Here is a 21,078-nt window from a genome sequence, read left to right as displayed (position 1 = left end):
TTACTTAAATAAATAAGAACAATCTACTCTCCTCTGCCTGCTCTGAAAAAGTTATATTATAAAGCAGCTTGCAAACTACAATCTATGCTTCCAACTGACTACTGGTGTAGTACCGTATCTGTCCAGGAGAGGGCAGTATGTCAACATAAAATGTTTAAAGCAACTGCAGTATGAAGTGAGAATTGGAAATGTGGCGACAGACTTTCAAAATGATTGCAAAACACTTCAATGTGTGACACATGTAAAGTGGCCCTGTCATGCTGCATGACAAAAACAGTTCAAATGAAAACAGTTATTTGTTGGAAAACATTGCGTTGTAGGCTGATTACATTTATATATAAATCATAGTTGGTAATATGTCTGCTGTAGTGTCGTAATCTGCAGGTGTGAATTCTCACAAGGGTCATGCCCTACAGTGCCCTCTCTCTGGGTGTATTGTCTACATTTTTTATTTAAATTATTGAACACTAAATCTGAAGAATGTCTCATTATGACAGTTGATCTTTTTTTAAATTTATATTAACCTTCCAAAACCTCTTATGGGACACACCACAAATGGTAAAAATCGGTTTAGAAAACTTGACTCTCCACTTTAGGAGTGTAATAATGTGACATGCAAATCAATCTGGAAAAAGAAATCATGATTTTACTAGCCATTTTTCGCCAGTAGATGGCGGTAATGGCTATACAGTTAAAGCAAAAATAATGCACATGAGTGTTGCAACTCCACAATGACCAGACTCTGAAAAAATAAATAAAATATCCTGTCCTGTTTTACCCCAACCAGCGTGCATATTTAATTATCTGCCTTAAAAAAGTATTTTGGCCTTCAATTCATTTACTCTTCATCCTAAATCTTGATATATAAAGAAGAAGGAGAACCATGTAGCAACTTGATGCCCTCTCAACATTTTGAATATAATCCTACTTCTTGTCGCAGTCACTGTTAATATCTCCCTTATTTTGTGGAACAGAAACAAACCAAGAAACAGAAACAGAAAAAAATAAACTTTTAGAGTAAAAGTGAGGTTTTGAAATTACATTTTGTAATGATTCAATATTGGTTTTACATTCAATTGTTGCTATAAAGGCACAAAATAAGTCACAACAACACTTTCAGTTATGATGCTGTGGGTAAAATATTCATGGGGCATTTAGTTTTTGTTTGTTGTAATAATACCAAAGGGGGGAAATGTTTAGTTGTCGGGGTTTAAACATGATGTCATACGGCTACTGACACTGCAAGTCCCTATAGGGGTAGCAGTGTGTTTTAGTTGGGGCACTTACCTGAAGTAAACAGAGAGGGAGGGGAGTGCGCGCGAGAGGCTTTTGGAAGCAGACATGCAGACAGTCGACCACTGCGAAAGTGTTGCGCGCGGGACGGACTGGCTGTAGCCCACACCACTCCTCCTCTGTCCGAGGGAAGACCCCCAAAACCTTTGCCGTGATGCGCTGCTCCCACTCATCTCAACCGACAATGTGAAAAAAACAAAACAGACGGAAACGATTGTCAGATGTTTAAAGTCATCGTCGCTTCATTGTGCTCGAGTGCCGCCTATACCTCCAACAGCATCACACAGTTCACGCAGTCGGGGCTACAGTACAGGCTGTCCACGGGGATACCTGGTGGGAGATGCGGCAATGTCCCGAGGATTGTGCCCACGCGTAAACTCTTCTTGCGGGTCCGCATGGATTCTGTCCGCGCTCGTGCTTGCGGTGAACGTGATCGGCGCGGACGCGTACAGCTGTCATGAAGTGAGGACCGCTTTCCAGCTGCGGCAGGTCGGGCCGCCGAACCGCGTGCCGGAGACACCTGGCAGAGGTGAGCCAGCGGGTTTTTTTTTTGGTTTTTTTTGGCGCCTCAACAGTGAGGAGCACTTTGGATAAAGCGCACTGCAAAAACGTGCACGGTTCGTTAGTGGATCCGCAGACACATGTCACACATTTAGCTTTAAATACAATGTTACAGATTTCAGCAAACAGATGTGCAAATGTGTTGAAAAGTTATAAATATCTACCTCGACAGTCTTTTAATTAATGTCCAATGCTTTTAACTATTCGGTGCTTCTGTCAAAAGCACACGTGGGTCCGTCTCCCATAAACTGCACTCAAGTGACAGCAAACAGAGTGAAAGGCTGAGAGACAGAGCAGAAATGTTTGTCTCTGTCTTCACTTTCGGGACATTGTCTCTCACCTTTTAAATGGTTGACCGTTAAGTATCCGTCTGATGTTGGGTATGGGGAATGCTCTTTGGTTATGATGTGTGTTTCTAAAATGATCTTAAAGTAAGTAAAGTCTGTATGATACGTATGTATTTGGCAGTACCTTTTTGAGTAAATTCCAGGCATCATGTCGGTCCATTGTCAAAAACATGTATCATGTGCATTGGTATGGTCCAGGTCCGGGCAATATGACATGCTCAAGACAGCCAGCAGAAAGGCAACATCTCATCCGTCTGGTTTAAAGGGTCAGCGCCTCTTGATGTTTGCCACAATTTGCGGCTTTCACGTTCCACCCTGCTGCTTATCATGCAAGCGGGCTGTTTGGAGAGATTAAACAATTATTATGCAGAGTGTAATTTGCCCGGCGGGTTCACAAATTGCTGAGACGGCCGTTTCTGAGCAAGAACAAGGCAAAGTGTGATGCAACGGTCTCGCATGGTTTAATCTCTGTGGATTAAGAGGGGACAATGTTGCGTCCACACAGGGGCCAGTGATTGATTTGTAATCTTCAGATTGACTTGCAGAAGTCAGACACCACAAACTCTTTTTGGCCTCTTTAGCTTCGTGGGTTGGCAAAGGCCCCGAAGTGTCCGTGCTCTTGAGCTCAGGGGCCACAGTTCACTCTCAGCTCCTCTGCGGCTCCCAATTGTCTTTCTTTGTCAGAGCGATGCTTGGAAGTAACTTCAAATGCCTTGAAGGTTTTGTGGTTTGTGCTTTCCTCCTGCAGGCTGAGGAGAAGTTATTTTACCAGAATAAACATTGGTTCCAAATCTGTTTTTGGAGGCAAAATGCATTTTTAGAGGGTTTAGGCTTTGGTTCAACTATGCTAGGTTTGCCTGAAAGTCTTTTTCTGCAAGCATAGTAAGAGAGCTTCTCCAACGTGGGGCCATTTTAATTGTCATATGAACACAAGAAATTGAGCTATTCAGTGTGCATCATCATGACGTTCTCTAGCCTTTGTCCTTTACTTTTAGTCTTTTAAACCTTTAACTCTATTTTCCTTTATTGTGAGTCCTTTTAGTCTCTGATTTAAGTGCATTTTTTCCTGGCAAATACTCCCATGCCGGTCGATGAGTGCACGGCTATCTACAGTATGTGACCGGCCGGAATCCTTGCAGCAATGGTGTCACATGCAGGTCGGTGGCAGCTTAAGTATCACCCGGTCTGAGTCTGCAAGCTTTAACAGGGAGAGGAGCGACAGACAGCTGAGTGGGAAACATACCCAGAGATGCATCCAAACCATTCGATATGTTTGTTTAGCGGGGTGTCACTACTAGCAACAGGGGACGTCAATTTCACCGCGCGCGGTACAGTTTTGGGTTCGCTCTTAAAAGACAACGGAAGGACCTTGGCTTTTACTGGCTGCAGACAGCATTGGCAGGAGGTAAATGTGAGAATCTCAGGCTGCAATCGCAGCTGTTGATGAGCATTTGTATCTGACAGTGAGCGAACAGCAGCATTCACACAGTGTGAAGGGTATGCAATAGTCTTTCCTTTTAATGGCTTCCCCCACCTCCGGATCTTATTTCTGAGGCCTTCTATCTACGTTTTTGTAAAAAATGTGGGAGGTATGATCCAGATACATAAATGCGGGCTCTTTGGTCCGAACTATTAATCGATATGAATATTTGTGTTTGTTCAGAAGGTGTGTTGAACTGCGTTTCTGTGCGTTCGCACTCTGCTGTCCCGTCCCCTCAGCAGCTAATCAAACATGGCTGTAGCTTCAGTACATTTAGGGCTTCTATCGTATTTTTTGTTTTTATTTGCACTTGTCCCAGAGAGGTTGTTTTGGGTCAGGCGCAATCTTGTCTTCAAAGCGCTGACCAATGGAAGAGGGGGGGGGGGGGGGGGGGGGGGGGGTGTTGAGAGTGTGAGATGTGGTGTATGTGTGTGTGTGTGCGTGTGTGTGGGTGTGGGTGTGTGTACACAATTATGCTACTCTGCTTCGGCTCTCAGATCAAATGCCAATAAAAGCAACTCTTGAAATTTGAAGTGGCAAAACTTCAGCCCTTTTCACAGTCTGATGTTTTTCTTCGGATACAGTGCTGCGTTTCATTCGTGTGTGCTGAACTGATTTCTCGCTAAGCGCCGGGAGTGTGGCAGCAGGGAGTTTTAGAGCCAGCCAATTGGACATGATCCTATTCTACGCTACAGATATTTTATTTAACATCTCTTTTTTTTTTTTGGTATCCTACGAAAACATGAAGTGCAACACCTAGTGATAGTGCCTTAAGATGATCAAGAGCTTCTTTACTTAAGCAAGTAGGAAAATACAGAACTGTAGCAACAGCTCAATGTAAAAATAATTCTCACTCCAAATAAAAGTCCCGTCTGAATTTATTCCTACTCTTAATGTTATTTATTTCCAATTTGATAGATTTGTATTTCCTTGTGTTGAATCATTTCAGACTAAAAACATTTGTCTTCCAGGCATGAAGCGTTTGTTCCCTGGGCCGCACTTTACAAAGAGCAACTTTATCTCCTCGCCAGATTCAGTGTCGAGGGAACTTAGATAATCAGACATGCGGTTGCTTATCCTGTGATTATTCCGAAAGAGTTACGACCGCTTATGTACGGCGGTACGCAGCCAACTGCTCCATTTTGAGATTACCGCAGGGTGCTGATATAGCCCTTCGGAGATAGATCATTTTGGAAAGCAGGCAGCTAGCGGTGCTGCTCACGGACTCACTAATCCTCCAGCTGGCTCCTTAGATAATGTCCTCAGATATGATCAACCTATTTTTCCAGCTCAAGTTAAAAACTATCTGTTCGAGCTTGGCTTATCTGATCGTGCTTGCGTATACCACACACGGAGCACTTTGCTGAACCTATTACTCCACTGCCATTCTCTGCTGTGCTCAGTCATTAACAGCTCTTTTAAGAGTGAAAGAGAAAGTGTCTCATATCTCGAAAATACAAGGCAAGCAGGGTCATGTGTTAATAGCGAGGGAATGGGGATCACAGTGCTTTATCACATGTCGCCACGTCCTTAACCAGCTACAGCATCAAAAGCCTTGGCAAGCTCTCGGAGCTCGGCGTGTTCTTTGATTGGCTGCAGTTATTTTTTATTCCCTTTTTTAAAGCAGGCCCTTTCTCACTGAGCAGGGACATGGTGCACACACACACCCACCGTACGCCATGCACACTTAAAATCACTGAGCATCTGTGTTTTCTTTTTCAGCTTATTGAACTGACAAGCACCTCGGATGCTCTCTCTCTCTCTCCAGCCCACCCCAAAAACCCTCCAGCCTTACCGGTGTTGCCCCATGTCTGAAGCTGATTACTCCGTCTGAGTCAGTCTCTAGTCTCTACGTGGCATCTCTTATTGGATTTCAGCCTAAGTCTGTCTTGCGTTTCAGTTGATTGCGTGCTACCTTACCCTCCCGGCCTGCTACCGTGGTAGAGGCTGAGGTCAGTAGAGTACATCGTTTGCAGTACCTCTCCAATAATATTACCGTTTAGAAAAGATGGGCCTTTTTTTGCGCTCTAGGGATTGAAGTATTACATGAGAGGGGAGCTTTCTGAGAGGCAGTGTTCAGCAGATTATTTTGAATGTTGTCAAAATTGCTCTGCCAGTCCGAGGCCGAGCACCCCTCTGATACGACGCTGCTTGATCAGGTCTGCATCTATCTGCCCACCAGCCCTGCACTTCTCTCCTCTAGCTCTGTCCGACCAACCTCTGCCCTCTTTGCGTGGCTTCGGACCCGGTGCCAATCACTGTCGGCAGCACGTGGGTCTGGGGAAGCTAAACATTCCAGTTGAGTTTCAAGGTTGTCCAAAAAAATGCAGGTATGCGGCAGAGACCCTTTGAGATGTGTTTTCATTCAACGCGGTCCATCCAAAACACTGCAAATCTGTATCGAGTAAATATCCCATATGTTCAGAGGATCTGGCAACTTCAAAGTGAAACCGGCTTCCTGAGGCAGGAGAAGGGCAACTGCATTAATTGCCCACTCTCCAACAAAGTTATTCTTGTTCTCCGAAAAATATCAAAACAGCAGCATCAGGAAACTGCAACCCTCACGGTCATCAACGCATTCCCAATCATAACAAAAATTTCCATACCGTATCGAGGAGACGTGAGCAGTTTATAAATAATTTCGTGAGTGCAGGAGTGTTTGAAAAGGAAAGTTTCAACTCAACATCTTCTCTGCAGTATGCTGCATTCTGCTCTGTTACTGTAGCACCGCATATCGAGAATGGCATGTGAGCCAGCGGGGTAATTATACAGTGGTGGAGTTTCTCCGCTTTAGGAGTTTTGACTTGTGCAATGAAGGGCACTGAGGTGTTGCTGAAGGGATTGTGGCTAACAAGGCAAGACTCCCCGAGCCATGACTTTAATACGGCAAATTACTCCAGAGGTATTTGTCACCTGAGGACGATTAGGGGAATTAGGATTTAGAGTTGACGTCCAATTTGGAGAGCAAAGTGTGTTAAGGTTTAGCCAGGCAGAATGAGTGGCACACACATTGGACACTAATTACAACGGACCCGTAGAGTTCTGTCCTTCTTTGCCCATTGGAGTCTATGTTGAGTCACATTAAAGCCAAGAGTTGTTATTTGGAATCAGATTATAAGGTACAGCTTGTAGACAAAATAACATGTTATAACAGTTCTTGAGAAACTTTGAAATTTGTAAAATAAGATAAAATCACTAACAAATGCTGCTACAAAAGTGCTGACCCTCATATTCTGCCACTTATCTGTTCTCACGTTTTCAGCATATTAAAAACACAGCTATTTTGACCATTTCACCTAAAATGTGGGCACAGGTAGTGTGACCTTGTCAGAAAAAAAGTTATTGCTTAAAGGGACAGTTCACCCCAAAATCTCAAAAACTATTTTATTTTTGATTTTGGGGTTAACTGTCCCTTTAAGCATTTACAGTAATGACACACCTTAATCCTCACTGGCACAGCTAGCTGCCCGTGCGGGTCCAACCGTTAATTTGATCATTTCTTGGCAAAAACTACAGCATGGAGTCAAACTCCACAACAATGGTGTTGAAAATGACCAGTTATGTGATGCATGCAAGAACAAGGCACTGCAAGGTAAACCTAGAAAGTAAACAGGGACCCTTAGCTCTTATCGGACGCTACACTCAATAACCTTATGGCAGAGTGGAAAAGAAATAAATTCAACTAACAATTTGGGTTGTTTTCCCAGTACGATAACGAATCCAAACATGAAGCCAAATCCATGCAGGAATGTCATAAAAGCAACGACCTAATCTGAGTCAGAGACCATTACAATCAACGCAATCAAACATTTGAACCAGGACCCAAAAACTGCTGTTGAGTCATGGTCCCCGAGCAATTTGACAGAGCTTGAGTAGTTTTGCACAGAATGTTAGGGAAACAATTGTCCAGATGTTCAAAACCGATACTGCCTACTACATTTTTGACGACAACAATCAACGCAGATATTTGTTTGTTTTTTACGTAGTTATCAAAAAAAACTTTAAAACCCTCAACACCTCAAATACTTTACTTTCATTTAACAATGAAACGTGTAAGTTTAAGGAGAAGTCAATGCCTTTTACAAGTTGTATGATCGGTGTATACTGAAGACGTACATGAAGTATGGTTTAAATTATAAACAAGGCAGTCAGATATTAATAGATGTGTCCTACATTGTAGACTTCAATGACTCTCAGAGTCCTTGGAAGACTCCTGAATACATATTTTAGCTCACCCTTCAGGCAGACGGCACTAAAAAATATACTGTATGTAAAAGATTTTTTAAAAAGTGGACTCAGCATTATGTTTCCCGTCGGACAACACAAATAGTGACACGGCTTCTGATGAGTCCAGAAAGTCGCGTGGTATATTGGTGACACAGTCGGCTTGTCCTCCCGACTGCTGTGGTGGCTTTAACAGCCAAAGTCTCTCTGAGTATCACTTACTCCACGCAGCTACTCGCAAGGGACGGAGAGGCCAGGCCGGATTCCACCGTGAGTCCCTGGATATTAGTTTCATATCACAGATAACAGACAAACACAAAGGAGAGAAAGAGCCAGCCGGGGAGGAGAACAAGGGTCAGGGACAGAGGGGGGAGGGGGGGGCGCACACCAAATATGGTGAAATAACAACATTAAAGCAGAATCAAGACAGTACATCACGCCTTCAACAGGCATCGGATATTTGACAAGTGGCACGCGTTTCCCTTCTAGTCTACAGCTTTCCAAGAGCCAAGTTCAGGAAGTATTGGGCTCTAATAAATTACACTTTAATTGAATTTAAATGAAATAAATGAATTTCTAGCTAAGTGTTCCTTATTAAGACTTAATCACTATCCTGAGAGGACAAGTTGAGCTCGTTTTTAGGTAATGTGTTTCATGAATCAGCTTGTGCGTGCACTTTTATTTATTGAGTGACCTAAACAATAGTCATTGTTGGACACTGTAGCTTCTAGAGAAGGCATTTCTGGTTTGTTGTTGCACTTGCCCAGTAAAAAGGTGTTCTTGAATCGCTTTACTCGGTTTTGCATCTGTAGATGTCATGAATAACTGAAGAGTTCATGTTAATGTGCTGAGACCTGTGAATTCCCATTGTTTGTATGTTTAAACAGATTCTCATTTATATCACACCCATCAATCAAATTTGAAAAAGAGCTCTGTTAAGCCTGGTAGGAGAGGTACATCGAGAAGTAGCAGATGTAAAACAAACGCGTTTGTATTTTTTTTATTTCATATGCAAACTTGACATATTGATGGTCTAGGTAAGCGACAGAGTGGTATCCCTCCACACACAAAAAGACAAACAGGAACAGTGTCAACAGGGAAACGGTGTCGACAGGGAGACGGTGTCAAACATAAAAAGTGGAACCGCTACAGAGATGGAGATAATGAGCTGTAAGGGGCAGGACAGCCAGTTATGACTTCACTCGCCTGGCTCTGGGATGGGAACAAATGGAGCCTCGCTGGGTAATTAAGAGACACCCAGGCCTCACTGGGATATGCCAGGCAAACGGGACAGAGGCAGCAGAAAGGGAAAGAGGGATTGAGAATGCAACCCTATTGTGTTTCATGGAGGGATTTGGACAGTGAGGCACTGGTCTTGCGGTCTGTCCTAAGGCCATGCTTTAGGCTCCGGTTACAACACCTGCCTCCAGCCACCCCCGTCCAGCCCGACCCCCTCCCTGCTGTAAAATGAGTTATCATATCAGACTTCTGCATTATGGAAATGTCCCTGTGCATGGAAATGTGTGGGAAAGAACCATTTTTTTTAATAGGCCATGCTAATTGCGAGCAGTCCCGGTGATGTCATGACAGTGTTTATATGTGTAGCGAGGGTGAGGAGCAGGTGACACTGGCAGAACGGGGTGGACTCGGTTTCCGCTGATGTAATTGTGCCTGATTGAGCGGTTCATTGGATCACCGTGTTTGCAGTTAGGTCATTGCCTTCATGCGGTTGTCCTGAGCTGCAGTCTTATAATGACCGTCTAGTTCTAGAGGTGATTTCATACAGATTACTGTGTGTATGTGTGTGTGTGCATGTGCGCTTGTGTAAGTCATTTTTTTATGGGACATGCATGTACACATGTATGTTTTGATGCCGTGTGCAATCGAACGAGCCAAAGATATTTATGTATTCAGCAGAGACAGTATTTTTAGCAGGAAACGTGGATGGATTCTTGGTTTACTTTCTCACCCTCCCATGGTGGCTCCTCTGTCTCCCAATGGAGTTACGGCCCGTCTATCTATGTGCACACTCAGGACACTATACATGTACTCACACATATTTGCAGAGCACCGGGTAGAATCATATATCTGCCTCACAGGATAAAAGACGTTATCTTATCTCATCCAAACGAAAGATACGGTAATTCTCCTAGAGCTTCCGTTTCCTTTGATATGCTTTATGTGTTGCCTCTGACTTGAAAATAAAAAGAAAGAGAAATCAGAAAGATAATTAACCGTAACTCCGTTTCTGCTTGACTTTCCTAGATGTGGATCTGTTGGTTTGTAAGCACCAGGGTCCGTCGTGCTGCACCCGGAAGATGGAGGAGAGCTACCAGCTGGCTGTGAAAAGGGAAACCCTCCACAACATTCAGTCCTACAGCTACGAGCTGGAGCACCTCATCTCCGGCCACTCGGATGCCTTCCAGGGTAAGTGCTGGGACTTGAGGGGGCCAGGCTCTTTTAAAAAACTTGACCCAGCTTCATGCTGACCTGAACCTGAACTTGTGCACCCGTTTTGAATCCAAATGCAGCAATACAAAAAAAAAAAAAAAAAAACATTTGTGCTTGTTTTCTTTCTTCCAAAGAATATTTATTTATCCAGTGTTTGGTGGAAAAAAAAAGTTTTTAACTCAGTTCCCCCAGGGTCACGGAAGCTGGCGTGCAGGCAAATGTGCAGTCAGGAACTGGGCAGGGTCCCCCCCCCCGTCCCCCCCTTCTTCTGTAGGTTTGGCAGCAAAAGTGCTGTGAAGAGGGTTCACTGAGGGTAAGCGGGGGAAAAGAGGGTACAGAAGCCTTTTACTCAGACTTTAGCATTTGGTGGATGATGGTCTGCTTTGTCATTATCGAATCCTGCTCTCAGGACAAAACAATTACTGGAACCCTTGAACACATTACAGTAGTTTTGGGAAGTGAAAGAGTGCACAGTAATTTGTTTGGTTTGCTTGTTTGGTTTGTATTTTTTGGTGTATTTTTTCTTTTTTTGTTGTCGCAATGCCTCTTTGGTAGCCTGGTCAGTTCAGATGTCTGAGTTCCGGATAAACAAAGCCCTGCTGTAGATACAAAGCCTGTTTCGACTGGGTCTTTTGCCTGCCAAAGGGTTTTGTACTACGCCCAGCTGAATCAAGCCGTGCACTAGTCGCCCAAGCGTGTCCTTCCTCTTCCCCTAGTGATTGCAGTGTCGTTTAAAATTATAGAATTTCCGAAATAGACCCAAGTTCTCCCTCCCGAAAAACCTCCAAACACCATCCCACAGGGTAGGAGACCTGCTCTGGATGTTTTTTAAGCGTTACAGGAATTTTTGGTACCATGCAATTAGTTTTATAAGACAATGGACTGCTTGGACGCCATGTTGGTTAAGTCCCGCTTTAGGATGGATGTGGATGTCGCATGATATGTGAACAAATTATGTAATAGAGAATGAAACGGGTTAGTGGAACAGTCATGGAAATAATTAGGTTACGGTTGTGTTTCAACTGTAAATGTCATCTGGACAGTATATATTACTGTCACATACTGTTTAATGTTGTAGAACACCGCCGCCATATTCAATTCCAGTCGCTTCAAACATTACAAGCAGTTACATGAATAGAAGTAGCTGTGTTTGAATGGTGCTCCTGGTATTTGTCCTTTTCATCGTCGTTAAGATCTTTCCCTTCTTACCTCATGTCTGAGCCCGTCTGGAGAACGAAGATCAGGTGTTCCACATATCCAGAAAAGGCCACGGTGGAAAAATAACAATGGAATAACAATGGGAACTGGAGTATGGTGGTGCCGAAAATGATGATGTCACTACCCCTCAATTTACGAGGCCTTGTAAGGACAGTCTCTGTGCTGTCTGAGCGCCTCAAGTGGAATGTGAAGTAGCAAGTGGCTCATATACCGCATGAAGTAATGAGAATATGATTTTGGCCGATGCCCTCGGTGCCGTTATTCACACGCTGGATGGTGGAAAATTGTTTTGTGGGTAGCTTTCTTCTCCTGCGCCTTATTTTTTTGTTCGTACTCTATCTATCCAATTGCACCACACACAGTTCACTGCTGAGCCAGTTGTCTGGAAAACTCTGCTCTTCTGTTGCTAATCATCTATTTGGTAATCCTCTCATGGTGTGGCCACTGTTTTCTCTACAGCTCTCTATCTGTCTGTCGTTCAACTCATACAAAGTCCTATCTGTCTGCGTTTTTTTTTTTTCTAACCCACTGTAGCTTCTTAGCTCCAAATCACTCCCGCTGGTTGACAAAGTTTAGCCAAAAGGACGAGTCCATTCGAAAGGAGATGGTGTGTGTGTGTGTTTAAGGAGTGTGTCCGCGTGTGTGTGTGAGTGTTTTCCTTGGCCTGCCTTTGTTTTGACAGGCCTAAAGGCCCTACTGTGCTTTGTCATGTGTGGGAGTTGCCATGTCATGAGTGTGACCCCATAAACACAGACCACATTTCTGAAATAATTGTTTTTATCCGCAAAACGTTCCTGATACTCTGTTAATATATGAAGGAACCGGTTCAATTGTGGGCTGCAAAGACAAATGTTTACATCACCAATAATCTTTTGGGATTCTCCAGAGATTGCTGTCCACTTTTACCCTGCTACTGCCACGCCTTAAATCACGCTAGCAGGTTCCATATTTTTGCATAACAACCCCCTTCTCCGTAGTATGCCTTCTTCTTCATCTTCCCTCCTTTCAACTTTCCTAAAAACCCACACACAGCCCCCCCCCACCCTTAGATCTCCTCTCTCAACCCCAACACACAAACAGGCTGATTCTCCTAATCCATGCCATATGTTGATAGGTAGTGACTACTGGTAGGTGTCAACCACAGAGCCCAGTTTAGCGCTGGTCCGCACTAGCCAATCTGGAGTAATCTTAGTGGCTGGACACCTCTCTGTGGCCTCCTGATTGGCCGAGAGAAAGTCGAACAGATGGACAGGTCACTTGAATCTTTGTATGTCTGATTGGCTCTGCTACTAGATGATCTGAGGAGCTGGAGCCTTACTTTTAGTTAGCTCCAATATGCCCTCATATTAATTACTTGTGCAGCGGTCGCTTGTTGGCAAATTGTTGTGCAGGCAATCCAATTTGCTTGTGTGTGCGTGTACATGACAGGTGGGAGTGATGAGCAGGAGAGTAAATATCTGGGTATACTATGCTCGCGCTGCTGGGGAGCAGATGTCAAGAAAATGCTGACACATTTGATCACTAGTGTCACCGATATGAGGGGGACCTGGCCCACAGCTAAAGGCCATGACATCTGTGTTTGTGTGAGTGCGTGTGTGTGTCTGTGTAATGTGGGTGTTCGAGTATTTTGTACGTGTGCATCTTGATTATTCTGTGTGTGTGTGTGTGTGTGTGTGTGTGCATACATGTGTCCCGAAGACGTGAGCATGTACAATATTTACCACCCTTGCGAGTCACCATGACCACCTCGGGGCTCAAGTTGTCCTCGCGGGGAGTTGACAAATGCTTTTCAGAGAGATGTATGCTGCTGGCCTAGATAGCTCTCTATCATCGATGAAAGTGCAGCGCAGTGAACGTTTCAGGTGCCCTTCAAAGGGGGGACGGGGACGGGTTAATTTGAGAAGGAGCGACGGCGAGGGAGAGAGAGAGAAAGAGGCCGCGGCAAGGACGGTGCCTTTCCTCATTGAGGCGACATAATTAGCTCTCCCCCCCCCATCCGTCGAGACAAAGTGATGAAAACCACCACCTGAGGCTCAGGGATACTCGAGGGCCTCAGGCCGAGTTGTGAAAGAAAGACAAGAAACACAACAGAAAGGCTGTAGGGTTTGTTGGTGTATGTCCCCCTAGACTTTCAGGTGGCTGAGTTCAACCCCCCCCCCCCCCCCCCTATTACCTGCTAGGATACAGTAGACAGCATTCTCCATGTCTGTCGCTCCGTGCACCCGTAACCCCAATCCCTCTAGGCACAGAGAGACAGACAAGGATTTCTAGCCTCAAGCCTTATTGTTCGTAAGCCAGATGAAACTGTTTTGCAAATTCCTCCGCTGTCTTCTCTTTTACTGCCAGGGCGGACCTTCCTGGGTGGCTTACACAGCACACCCTGCGTGAAGGCAACTGTCTTCATTATGAAAATGCTGATGATTTATGTGTGTTTTTGTGTGCATGTGTGTCTGCATGCCTACAAAAACACAGTGATAGCAACGATGAATGGCTCGGCTGCGGCGTCTTCGTCTTCATTATTTTTATCAGACACAAATCCCTCTATCTATATTGCGATCTCTCACTTCTCTGGAAGTTCTCTCACTTATTTTTGCTTGTGATCTCTTTTTTTGGGCCCGGTCCTCTCTCACATCATTATCGGGGTTTTTTCCCCCTCTCTCTCTCTCTCTCTCTCTCTCTCTCACTTCGTGTCTGCATGTTTTTTTTTCTGTGCAGATGTTTTGACCGACAGGGTTATTGCTCTAGAGGCTGACGCTTGGACACAGGATGACATCGCGCTGCACCATGAGCTCATGCTCAAATTAGGGAGGATATCCGGAATCCATCCCGACACATCTCATTTAATCATACAGGGTGGAGGTAGAACGTGTTTATGGACCTAATAGCGAGGGTGAATATATTGCGTATTTGAGTGTGTACGTGTGTGTCCTGAGCGTGTTTATGTTTTATCTACGCCTCTCGAGTCTCCTGAGTAGACATGACACATGAAGGCAGGATGTGTATGCCTCAGAATTTGCAGGACTCGCTGGGGAAAGGGGGGGGGGACAAAGGGAAGGCGGGAGGAGAGAGGGGAAAAGCTGAAAGCCTCTCACAGTCATCAAGTCACACTCAAAGCTTCCCTAATTACCTCTGCTTTTCATCTGCCCCCCCCCCCTCACATCAGCATGAATATGTGAGAATCCAGAGAAGAAGGGAGTTGGGCCTGGAGAGACGGAACAGAAAAATGGGACGGAGGGAGGGCTTGTGGTTGAAGGAAAAATGTCAGTGTGCACAGGTGTGTTTGAGTATAGTTCTATCGCTCAACAAGAGCATGCTGGGTCTTTGGTGGGCACGACGCCAGTAGCTTGCGTGTTGGCATGTGCGCTGCAGGGAACCCTCATGTCTCACAGATAACCCGGCTGCCAAGAGTGCGCTCCGCAGAATATACACCATAAACACAAAAATAAATCTCCGTCTTCTTCTTCGCCCCCGAAAGTCTCCCCTCATTTTTCTTCGTCGTTGTTATTTGGCTCCCCGAAAGCCTCTGTCTTCCTCACCAACCACCCATGCTCCCCTAACATTGCGTCCAAAGGCTAAACAAACACGAGGTCTGTGTAGATTAGCTTGCCGCCAGCCGCCACGGCACATCATTTGACGTGGCGCGAAATGAAACTGAGATAAATACCTCTTTATTTCTCGCCAACACCGTCTCTTCCCTCACGGGATGACTTTCTGACCCTACTTTGCAAACACTATTTCTGATGCTGCCCTTCAGCTAGCCTCAACAAGCGCTCTCGGTGTAGACTAAGCTCCATCAGTCTCCACTGCGATCGTATGAGCACAATAAGCTTGATGGAAGTTTCTTGGTAATCAGACAAAGTCGCGTCTCCCGGGGCTTGTTCTCTGTCCAAGAGAATTTGGCTTTTCTGGAACACAATCTGTCTGCCTGGCTGATGGGATTTGTGCTCTACCGCTGCTGATTGGTCCAGCCTGGCCTGTTCCTGTGTCCTGTCTGAGCCTGCTGCACCCGTCCTTCTCAGAATGATCCCACAAGCCATAAAGTGTGTGTGTGTGTGTGTGTGTGCAAGTTTGAGATATAGATCTCTGTGTGCACGCATCTCTGTGGACAGCAGCTGGCAGTCAAAATCTTCATCATAAAATGTCTGATAACCAACACAATTAACAGACTACTTCCCTTTTTGGTGTAATTGTCACCCATCTACCTTTTTGTGCAGTTTAACGAATGCGATGTTGTCAAGGCAAAGGATTTAATAAGGAAATAAGGTCATGCTGAGAGTAATAGTGGAAGTGTTGTTCATGAGCGTGAGGGAGAGGGGGCGTGCACATCCGAAAACTGGCCAGACTTGCGTGTCTGTGAGGGAGAGCCTTTGGGAGATCAGGGTGTGTAGTTAATATGTGCTTCTGATGCATAAGTGGATGAGCGCCGCGACGTAGACGTCTCTGTGACTCACGCTGTTACTTTCGGCCCAAAGCACGTCGGGAGTTGGCTCTCCGTCTCCCGTCTCTCACCTCCGACTCACTTCATCACTCCCCTCGTTCAAGTCGGCCCTCTCTCCTCATTATACGCCCTGTGCCAGACACTCCTCTGCTTCCTCTCCTTCTTCCTCCTCGCCTCTATGGCTCCCAGCACACCATTAAGGAGTCCCCACGGCAGGCTTTAGTCACCGATCCCACAGTCGTTCACCCGTTGTGTTCCAGAGAAGGAGGTACAAGAAATGAGAGAAAAGAAAAGTTCTGACCCTGCCCAGCCGTGTCCTGTTTGTATGATCCGTGATGGATTATGATATCTGCTGTATCGTCTGCCAAAATGAACAGGCATGGGTCTGCTCTTAAATCAACCACACCGCAGTCTATCGCCGGCAAACTCTGGAACTAATGATGGACTTTGTCCTTCACAAATATTGTTTAAACATTTATCTTGATTATTTAGTATTTGATTCATTTCAGCCCACAAAATGGATTGAAGCGTTTTTTTGTGTTGTTTTCAATGGCATAAGGATAATGGCTCAGGCCTTATCAAAATGTAGGTTTGGCTCATAATTGAAACGATGCATAAGTGACCCTTCGTATGTTTGAGTCATAATAAAGCTGAAATATTTAACCGGGGGCCACGCATGCTTTCTTTTCCTTTCCTTTTTTCATGATAAGCTGGTGCCCAGTCTCTTTCTCAGTTTCCACTTATATAACGGCTTATTACCTTGACAAGGCTTTTTTTATTCATCACGAAACCACAGGCAGTTAGTCATCAATGTAGCCTGGTTCTAGAGAAAACGCCTCCATTCTTTTAGATTCACTTGTTAATGTTCCACTCTGCAGAATAATAAGCCACTGGCAGCTATTGACTGTTGCATGGAATCTACTTTTTATTCATATTCTTTCTTTCCTGAGTCTTTTTTTATTGGGTGGACTATATATTTTTTTTCTCCAATCTGCAGATCAAAACAATATTTCACAACTAAATCCCTGGATTTAAACACAGCAGTCATTGTAAGATGTGAAAAAGGATATGAACGCACATGTGCAGTAATGCTGTACTCAAGAGTCAGAATGCTCCTACTTGTTGGTTTTGTTGTTGCTTCCTATGAGTGCAAATACTTTTTTGTGTTCGACACTCTGCTGCTCCTTAGCACTGCACTATATCAAAAGAGACACTGTGATTTACACACCAATAAACATAAGAGCAATGGGGGGTCGCTATAGGCCTGTGGTCCCCTTAATGCCAAGGACCAGAGGTACTGTCCATCAGCCTGTCAACAGTTCCTCCACATCTCCCCTTTATGGCATGAGCCATTTGAACAACCCTCCCTCCCTCAGCCCCCGTGCTCTGTCTCCTCTGTCCCCGTCCTTCTCTCGTCCGCTCATTCCCCTGCCTTCGATCATGTTTCCCTACTTAGGCCAGAGCAGAGAGCAGTGCCCCCCCCCCCCCCTGCCCAATCTCCACCGCCACTCCTATCCCATGCCACATTATAGCCCAGTGCACCCGAACGCCCCTGGCATCTGTGGAATTGTTTATGTTTCAGAGTTTTGATATAGCTGGGCTGTCCTTATTAATTCCCCCCCACACACACACACACTCCCCCTCATGTCTCATTATCCCACCTGTTAGCCCCCTGATAGGACAAGACAAGCAAATTAGGATTTGGGGGGGGGGGGGGGGTTTGCTAAAATTTGTGTGGGGTTAGGCTTGTGGAGTCACAGTGTTTTTGGCAGGAGTTCTTGCTGGTCAAGATTGCGTGAACAGCATGTCTGCGCTTGTTGTCTGACAGATGAGTCATGCTCCCACTTTAGACGTTAGACGTATGATTTTACCCCACAAGTATGATGAATCAACCGGAGATGCACGATACCGATATCGCGTATCGGTGACTATAGGCTGAACTGCTATCGGATGCCATTATTATAATAAATAACAATCCAGTACATTTATATATATATATATATTCATAAGTTACATTAGGTTTAACAATGTTAAGAAAGCAATGTTTAAGTCAAGCCAGATGTTGCCTTACACATAAAAGAATGATCCCAGTCTCTTCCTCAGTGAGACGTACAGCTTATTAATTAAACACTGGTATCGAATCGGTGCTCGATATCGGCCGATATCCAAAGCCCAGGTATCGCATCGGGACTGGAAAAAGTCTGATCGGTGCATCCTTGGAATCAACAGATTGATTCATTGACTTACTAATAGTTTATTACCATTAAACTGTTGCCTGAAAGGTTAGAGGCGGGGAGATTGTATGACATTGCAGCCCTCCCCTGTAACCAAAGATGACCAGTGCCGAGTGTGAGATTGCCCTATGTACAGTATTTCTACTAATTAAAACAAGGATATGTAATCTACACATTTGTCGCTGTGTCATATATCTGTGTGGTGACCTGTCTGAAACCCAAGCCTGTGGCAGGATTAAAATGCTTCGCCTGAGAAGAAGGCTGATGAGGACTGATTGCCAAGATAGGAAGGGCCCACGGCCTCGTGGTATGAGAACAGTGTCTGCTACCTCATTATCACAATATTACCGCATCTTCCAGCACGCACATAAGCCCGCCCACCTCCACAGGCCGACATGCATGCACGACATACTGTACATGTACTCTTACTTGCACTTGTTAAAAGGTGCGGTCTCACTTAGGACACAGAAACAGTCAAACCCTGTAAATTCGGTCTCTGCAACTGGTGTAGGACGGGAAAAGTCCCAGGGCCACACATTAGCAATTTCAATTTTTCAATCTAATTTTTTATTTTTTTTTATAGAGAGAGAGAGAGAGAGAGAGAGAGAGAGAGACAGAGAGAGAGAGAGAGAGAGAGAGAGAGAATAAGACAAGGCCAGTGTGTCTTTTTTGATACCACCACCACAAAGAGGCCCAAAAGTCTGACATTTTTAAGTGTTAGTTATACGGGCTTTGAATATTAATCAACAAATAACTTTCTACCGCAACAAGTACCACTCTTACTGCTGTAGAACTACGACTACTACTAATCATACAATCAATACAATCTCTTGTAGACACACTTGCCATGTTGATCTGATGATGGCCGCCATGTGCCACATGTCTCTGCTGAGATTCGGTAACCCAGCATTGTTGCCTTGGACTTAAATACCGTGCTCTGGTTCTCTCAGTTAAGCACACACGCACACGTGCATCTCTCTCAGCGTGAGAGTGGCCCGAGGAACCAGGGGGCCGCTGGGGTAGCAATGGCGAAAAACACTAGAGCTGGGACTTAAATCACAGAGCATGCCGCCGCACTTATTTTGACTCCGTTATTGTGGAAGCTTCACCATGGTGACTAATTGTGCCAGTAAAACACTGGGTTGCCATGCAGAATGTAAAGTGGAAATAAGTTCTTATGATTAAACCCGGTGATCTCAGAGACTTGGCTTTGGCATCGCATTGGTGGAAAGATATGGTATAATACCCCATCCCAAAGTCGTAATTCATACTCATACAAAGGCCTCGTCTGCTTTGACGCTGTTGCTTTTTTATCCGTTTGATACCTTGTTTATTCTGAGCAGAGAGCGTGTCACATCAGCCCCACAGCGCCGCAGACCAAGCCGGCCTGTTCATTTAGTCCCGTATAGTTATAGCTTGACAATTACGTGTTTTGAATTTCATCGTTTTTAGGACTTACTTGGAAATGAAAGTTAATTGCTTCATGCAACATAGCCTCAGTCCATCAGGACTTCATTTCCCAAGAGGCTTACCGATGGGAGTGTATGTGAGATGTAATGATAGCCACCCACGACTGCGTGTCTGAATGGAGTGCGGTCAAATCCGGATTCAGACACTGTGGTCAGCCGGAACAATCAAACTCATTTGACTATCATGCGATGGTAGTTAAGGACTTAAAAAGCTGCTGGTTTCTTGTTTTTTTGTTATCACCCTGTTGGAAAGTGCAGAAAAAAAAAACACTGTTTTCAGCGACTGTTCTGGATTTATCACACAATGAGAAACCGGATACATTTGAGTGTGGGAGAGAACTTGATGGAGAACAGAAAATAACTGATGTTCAAAAAAAAAATGAATGAAACAGGGGATCCAGTTTTTTTGTTTGTCAGAGGAAGTGTGGAGAGGACGAAAGGTGGACTCTTGTCCTACATTCAGTATATTGAGGAAGACCTGTTTGAAGTTACAGCCATGGAGAGACAAGGAAGTTCTCCGGACCCAGAGGCCAACTGAATCCAGATGTCCGAGCATGTTCACAAGGTGGAGTCCACTTGTACAGTAGTTGTTTTTCCTCGTTCAAAGGTTCTTCGGTCGCTTCTTTTTATTCCATTATTCCTGGCGGTCTCCCACTCCTCCCCCCCCCCCCCCCTCCTTTTTTTTTCCTTTCCTCTTTCGTGTTCTCGCTCTGTGTCACTCTCTTGGCAAATAAAAATACAATTTTTTAACAAGAACGGAATGTCTTAAAGATTTAATGATCCCGTCAGAATCCCTTTGAAATATGTGCATCCAGTCATGGTGCTCTGGAGAAGTATAAGACAGAACTTTTGAATTTTCTTTTATTTGCTTCCTTGAGAAAACTTTTTTTTGTAGTCCCCCCCCCCCCCCCCCACCACCACCACATCTCACAGAGAGTAAGATTAAACCGTGGTATTTCTGAGCATGATCATTTTTATAATAACATTATGTAATGCCGTGTAACCCTAGCCTGTGGGTACATCTTGTGGTGTAAATGTCTGACTGGCAGGCGAGCAGACCTCAGACCTCACACTGGTACCCACTCGGGGGCCCCACAGGCTGAGGAGACACCGAGGTGGAACTGAAGCTATCACTTCTCGACAAATCAAATGCAATTTTATTTTCTTCTGTTTGTCATGCTCTTATTGGTCCGTCTCTAGTGACTCCTTCTGACTGCTAGTCAGACTGCAGCTTGTCGCCCTTCACTTTGCAGTAATAATCCCTAACAGACCATTACTTGCCGTGTCTGTCGGCCTTATTTCCGTCACACGCGGCCACGCTCTCCAAAGCCCAGCTAATGGGCCGCAACTTTGAATGCTATGT

General features: G+C 44.9%; 1 protein-coding gene across 1 annotated transcript in view; it reads left to right on the top strand.

Moving 5' to 3' along the window:
• The first annotated feature begins 1,606 nt into the window (after window positions 1-1,606).
• Window positions 1,607-21,078, top strand: part of LOC142956817 (glypican-5-like) — an 87,674-nt gene continuing 68,202 nt past the window's right edge. The window contains exons 1-2 of the mRNA XM_076098564.1: window positions 1,607-1,822; window positions 10,171-10,332. Coding sequence (XP_075954679.1) covers window positions 1,642-1,822; window positions 10,171-10,332 — 343 coding nt within the window. The 5' untranslated portion in view covers window positions 1,607-1,641. The remainder of the gene's footprint in view (window positions 1,823-10,170; window positions 10,333-21,078) is intronic.

The sequence above is a fragment of the Anarhichas minor genome, unplaced genomic scaffold (assembly GCF_050575085.1).
Source record: "Anarhichas minor isolate MPS153535 unplaced genomic scaffold, ASM5057508v1 ptg000024l, whole genome shotgun sequence".
NCBI classification, from domain to species: domain Eukaryota; kingdom Metazoa; phylum Chordata; class Actinopteri; order Perciformes; family Anarhichadidae; genus Anarhichas; species Anarhichas minor.
This window is presented reverse-complemented; position numbering and strand designations above follow the sequence as displayed.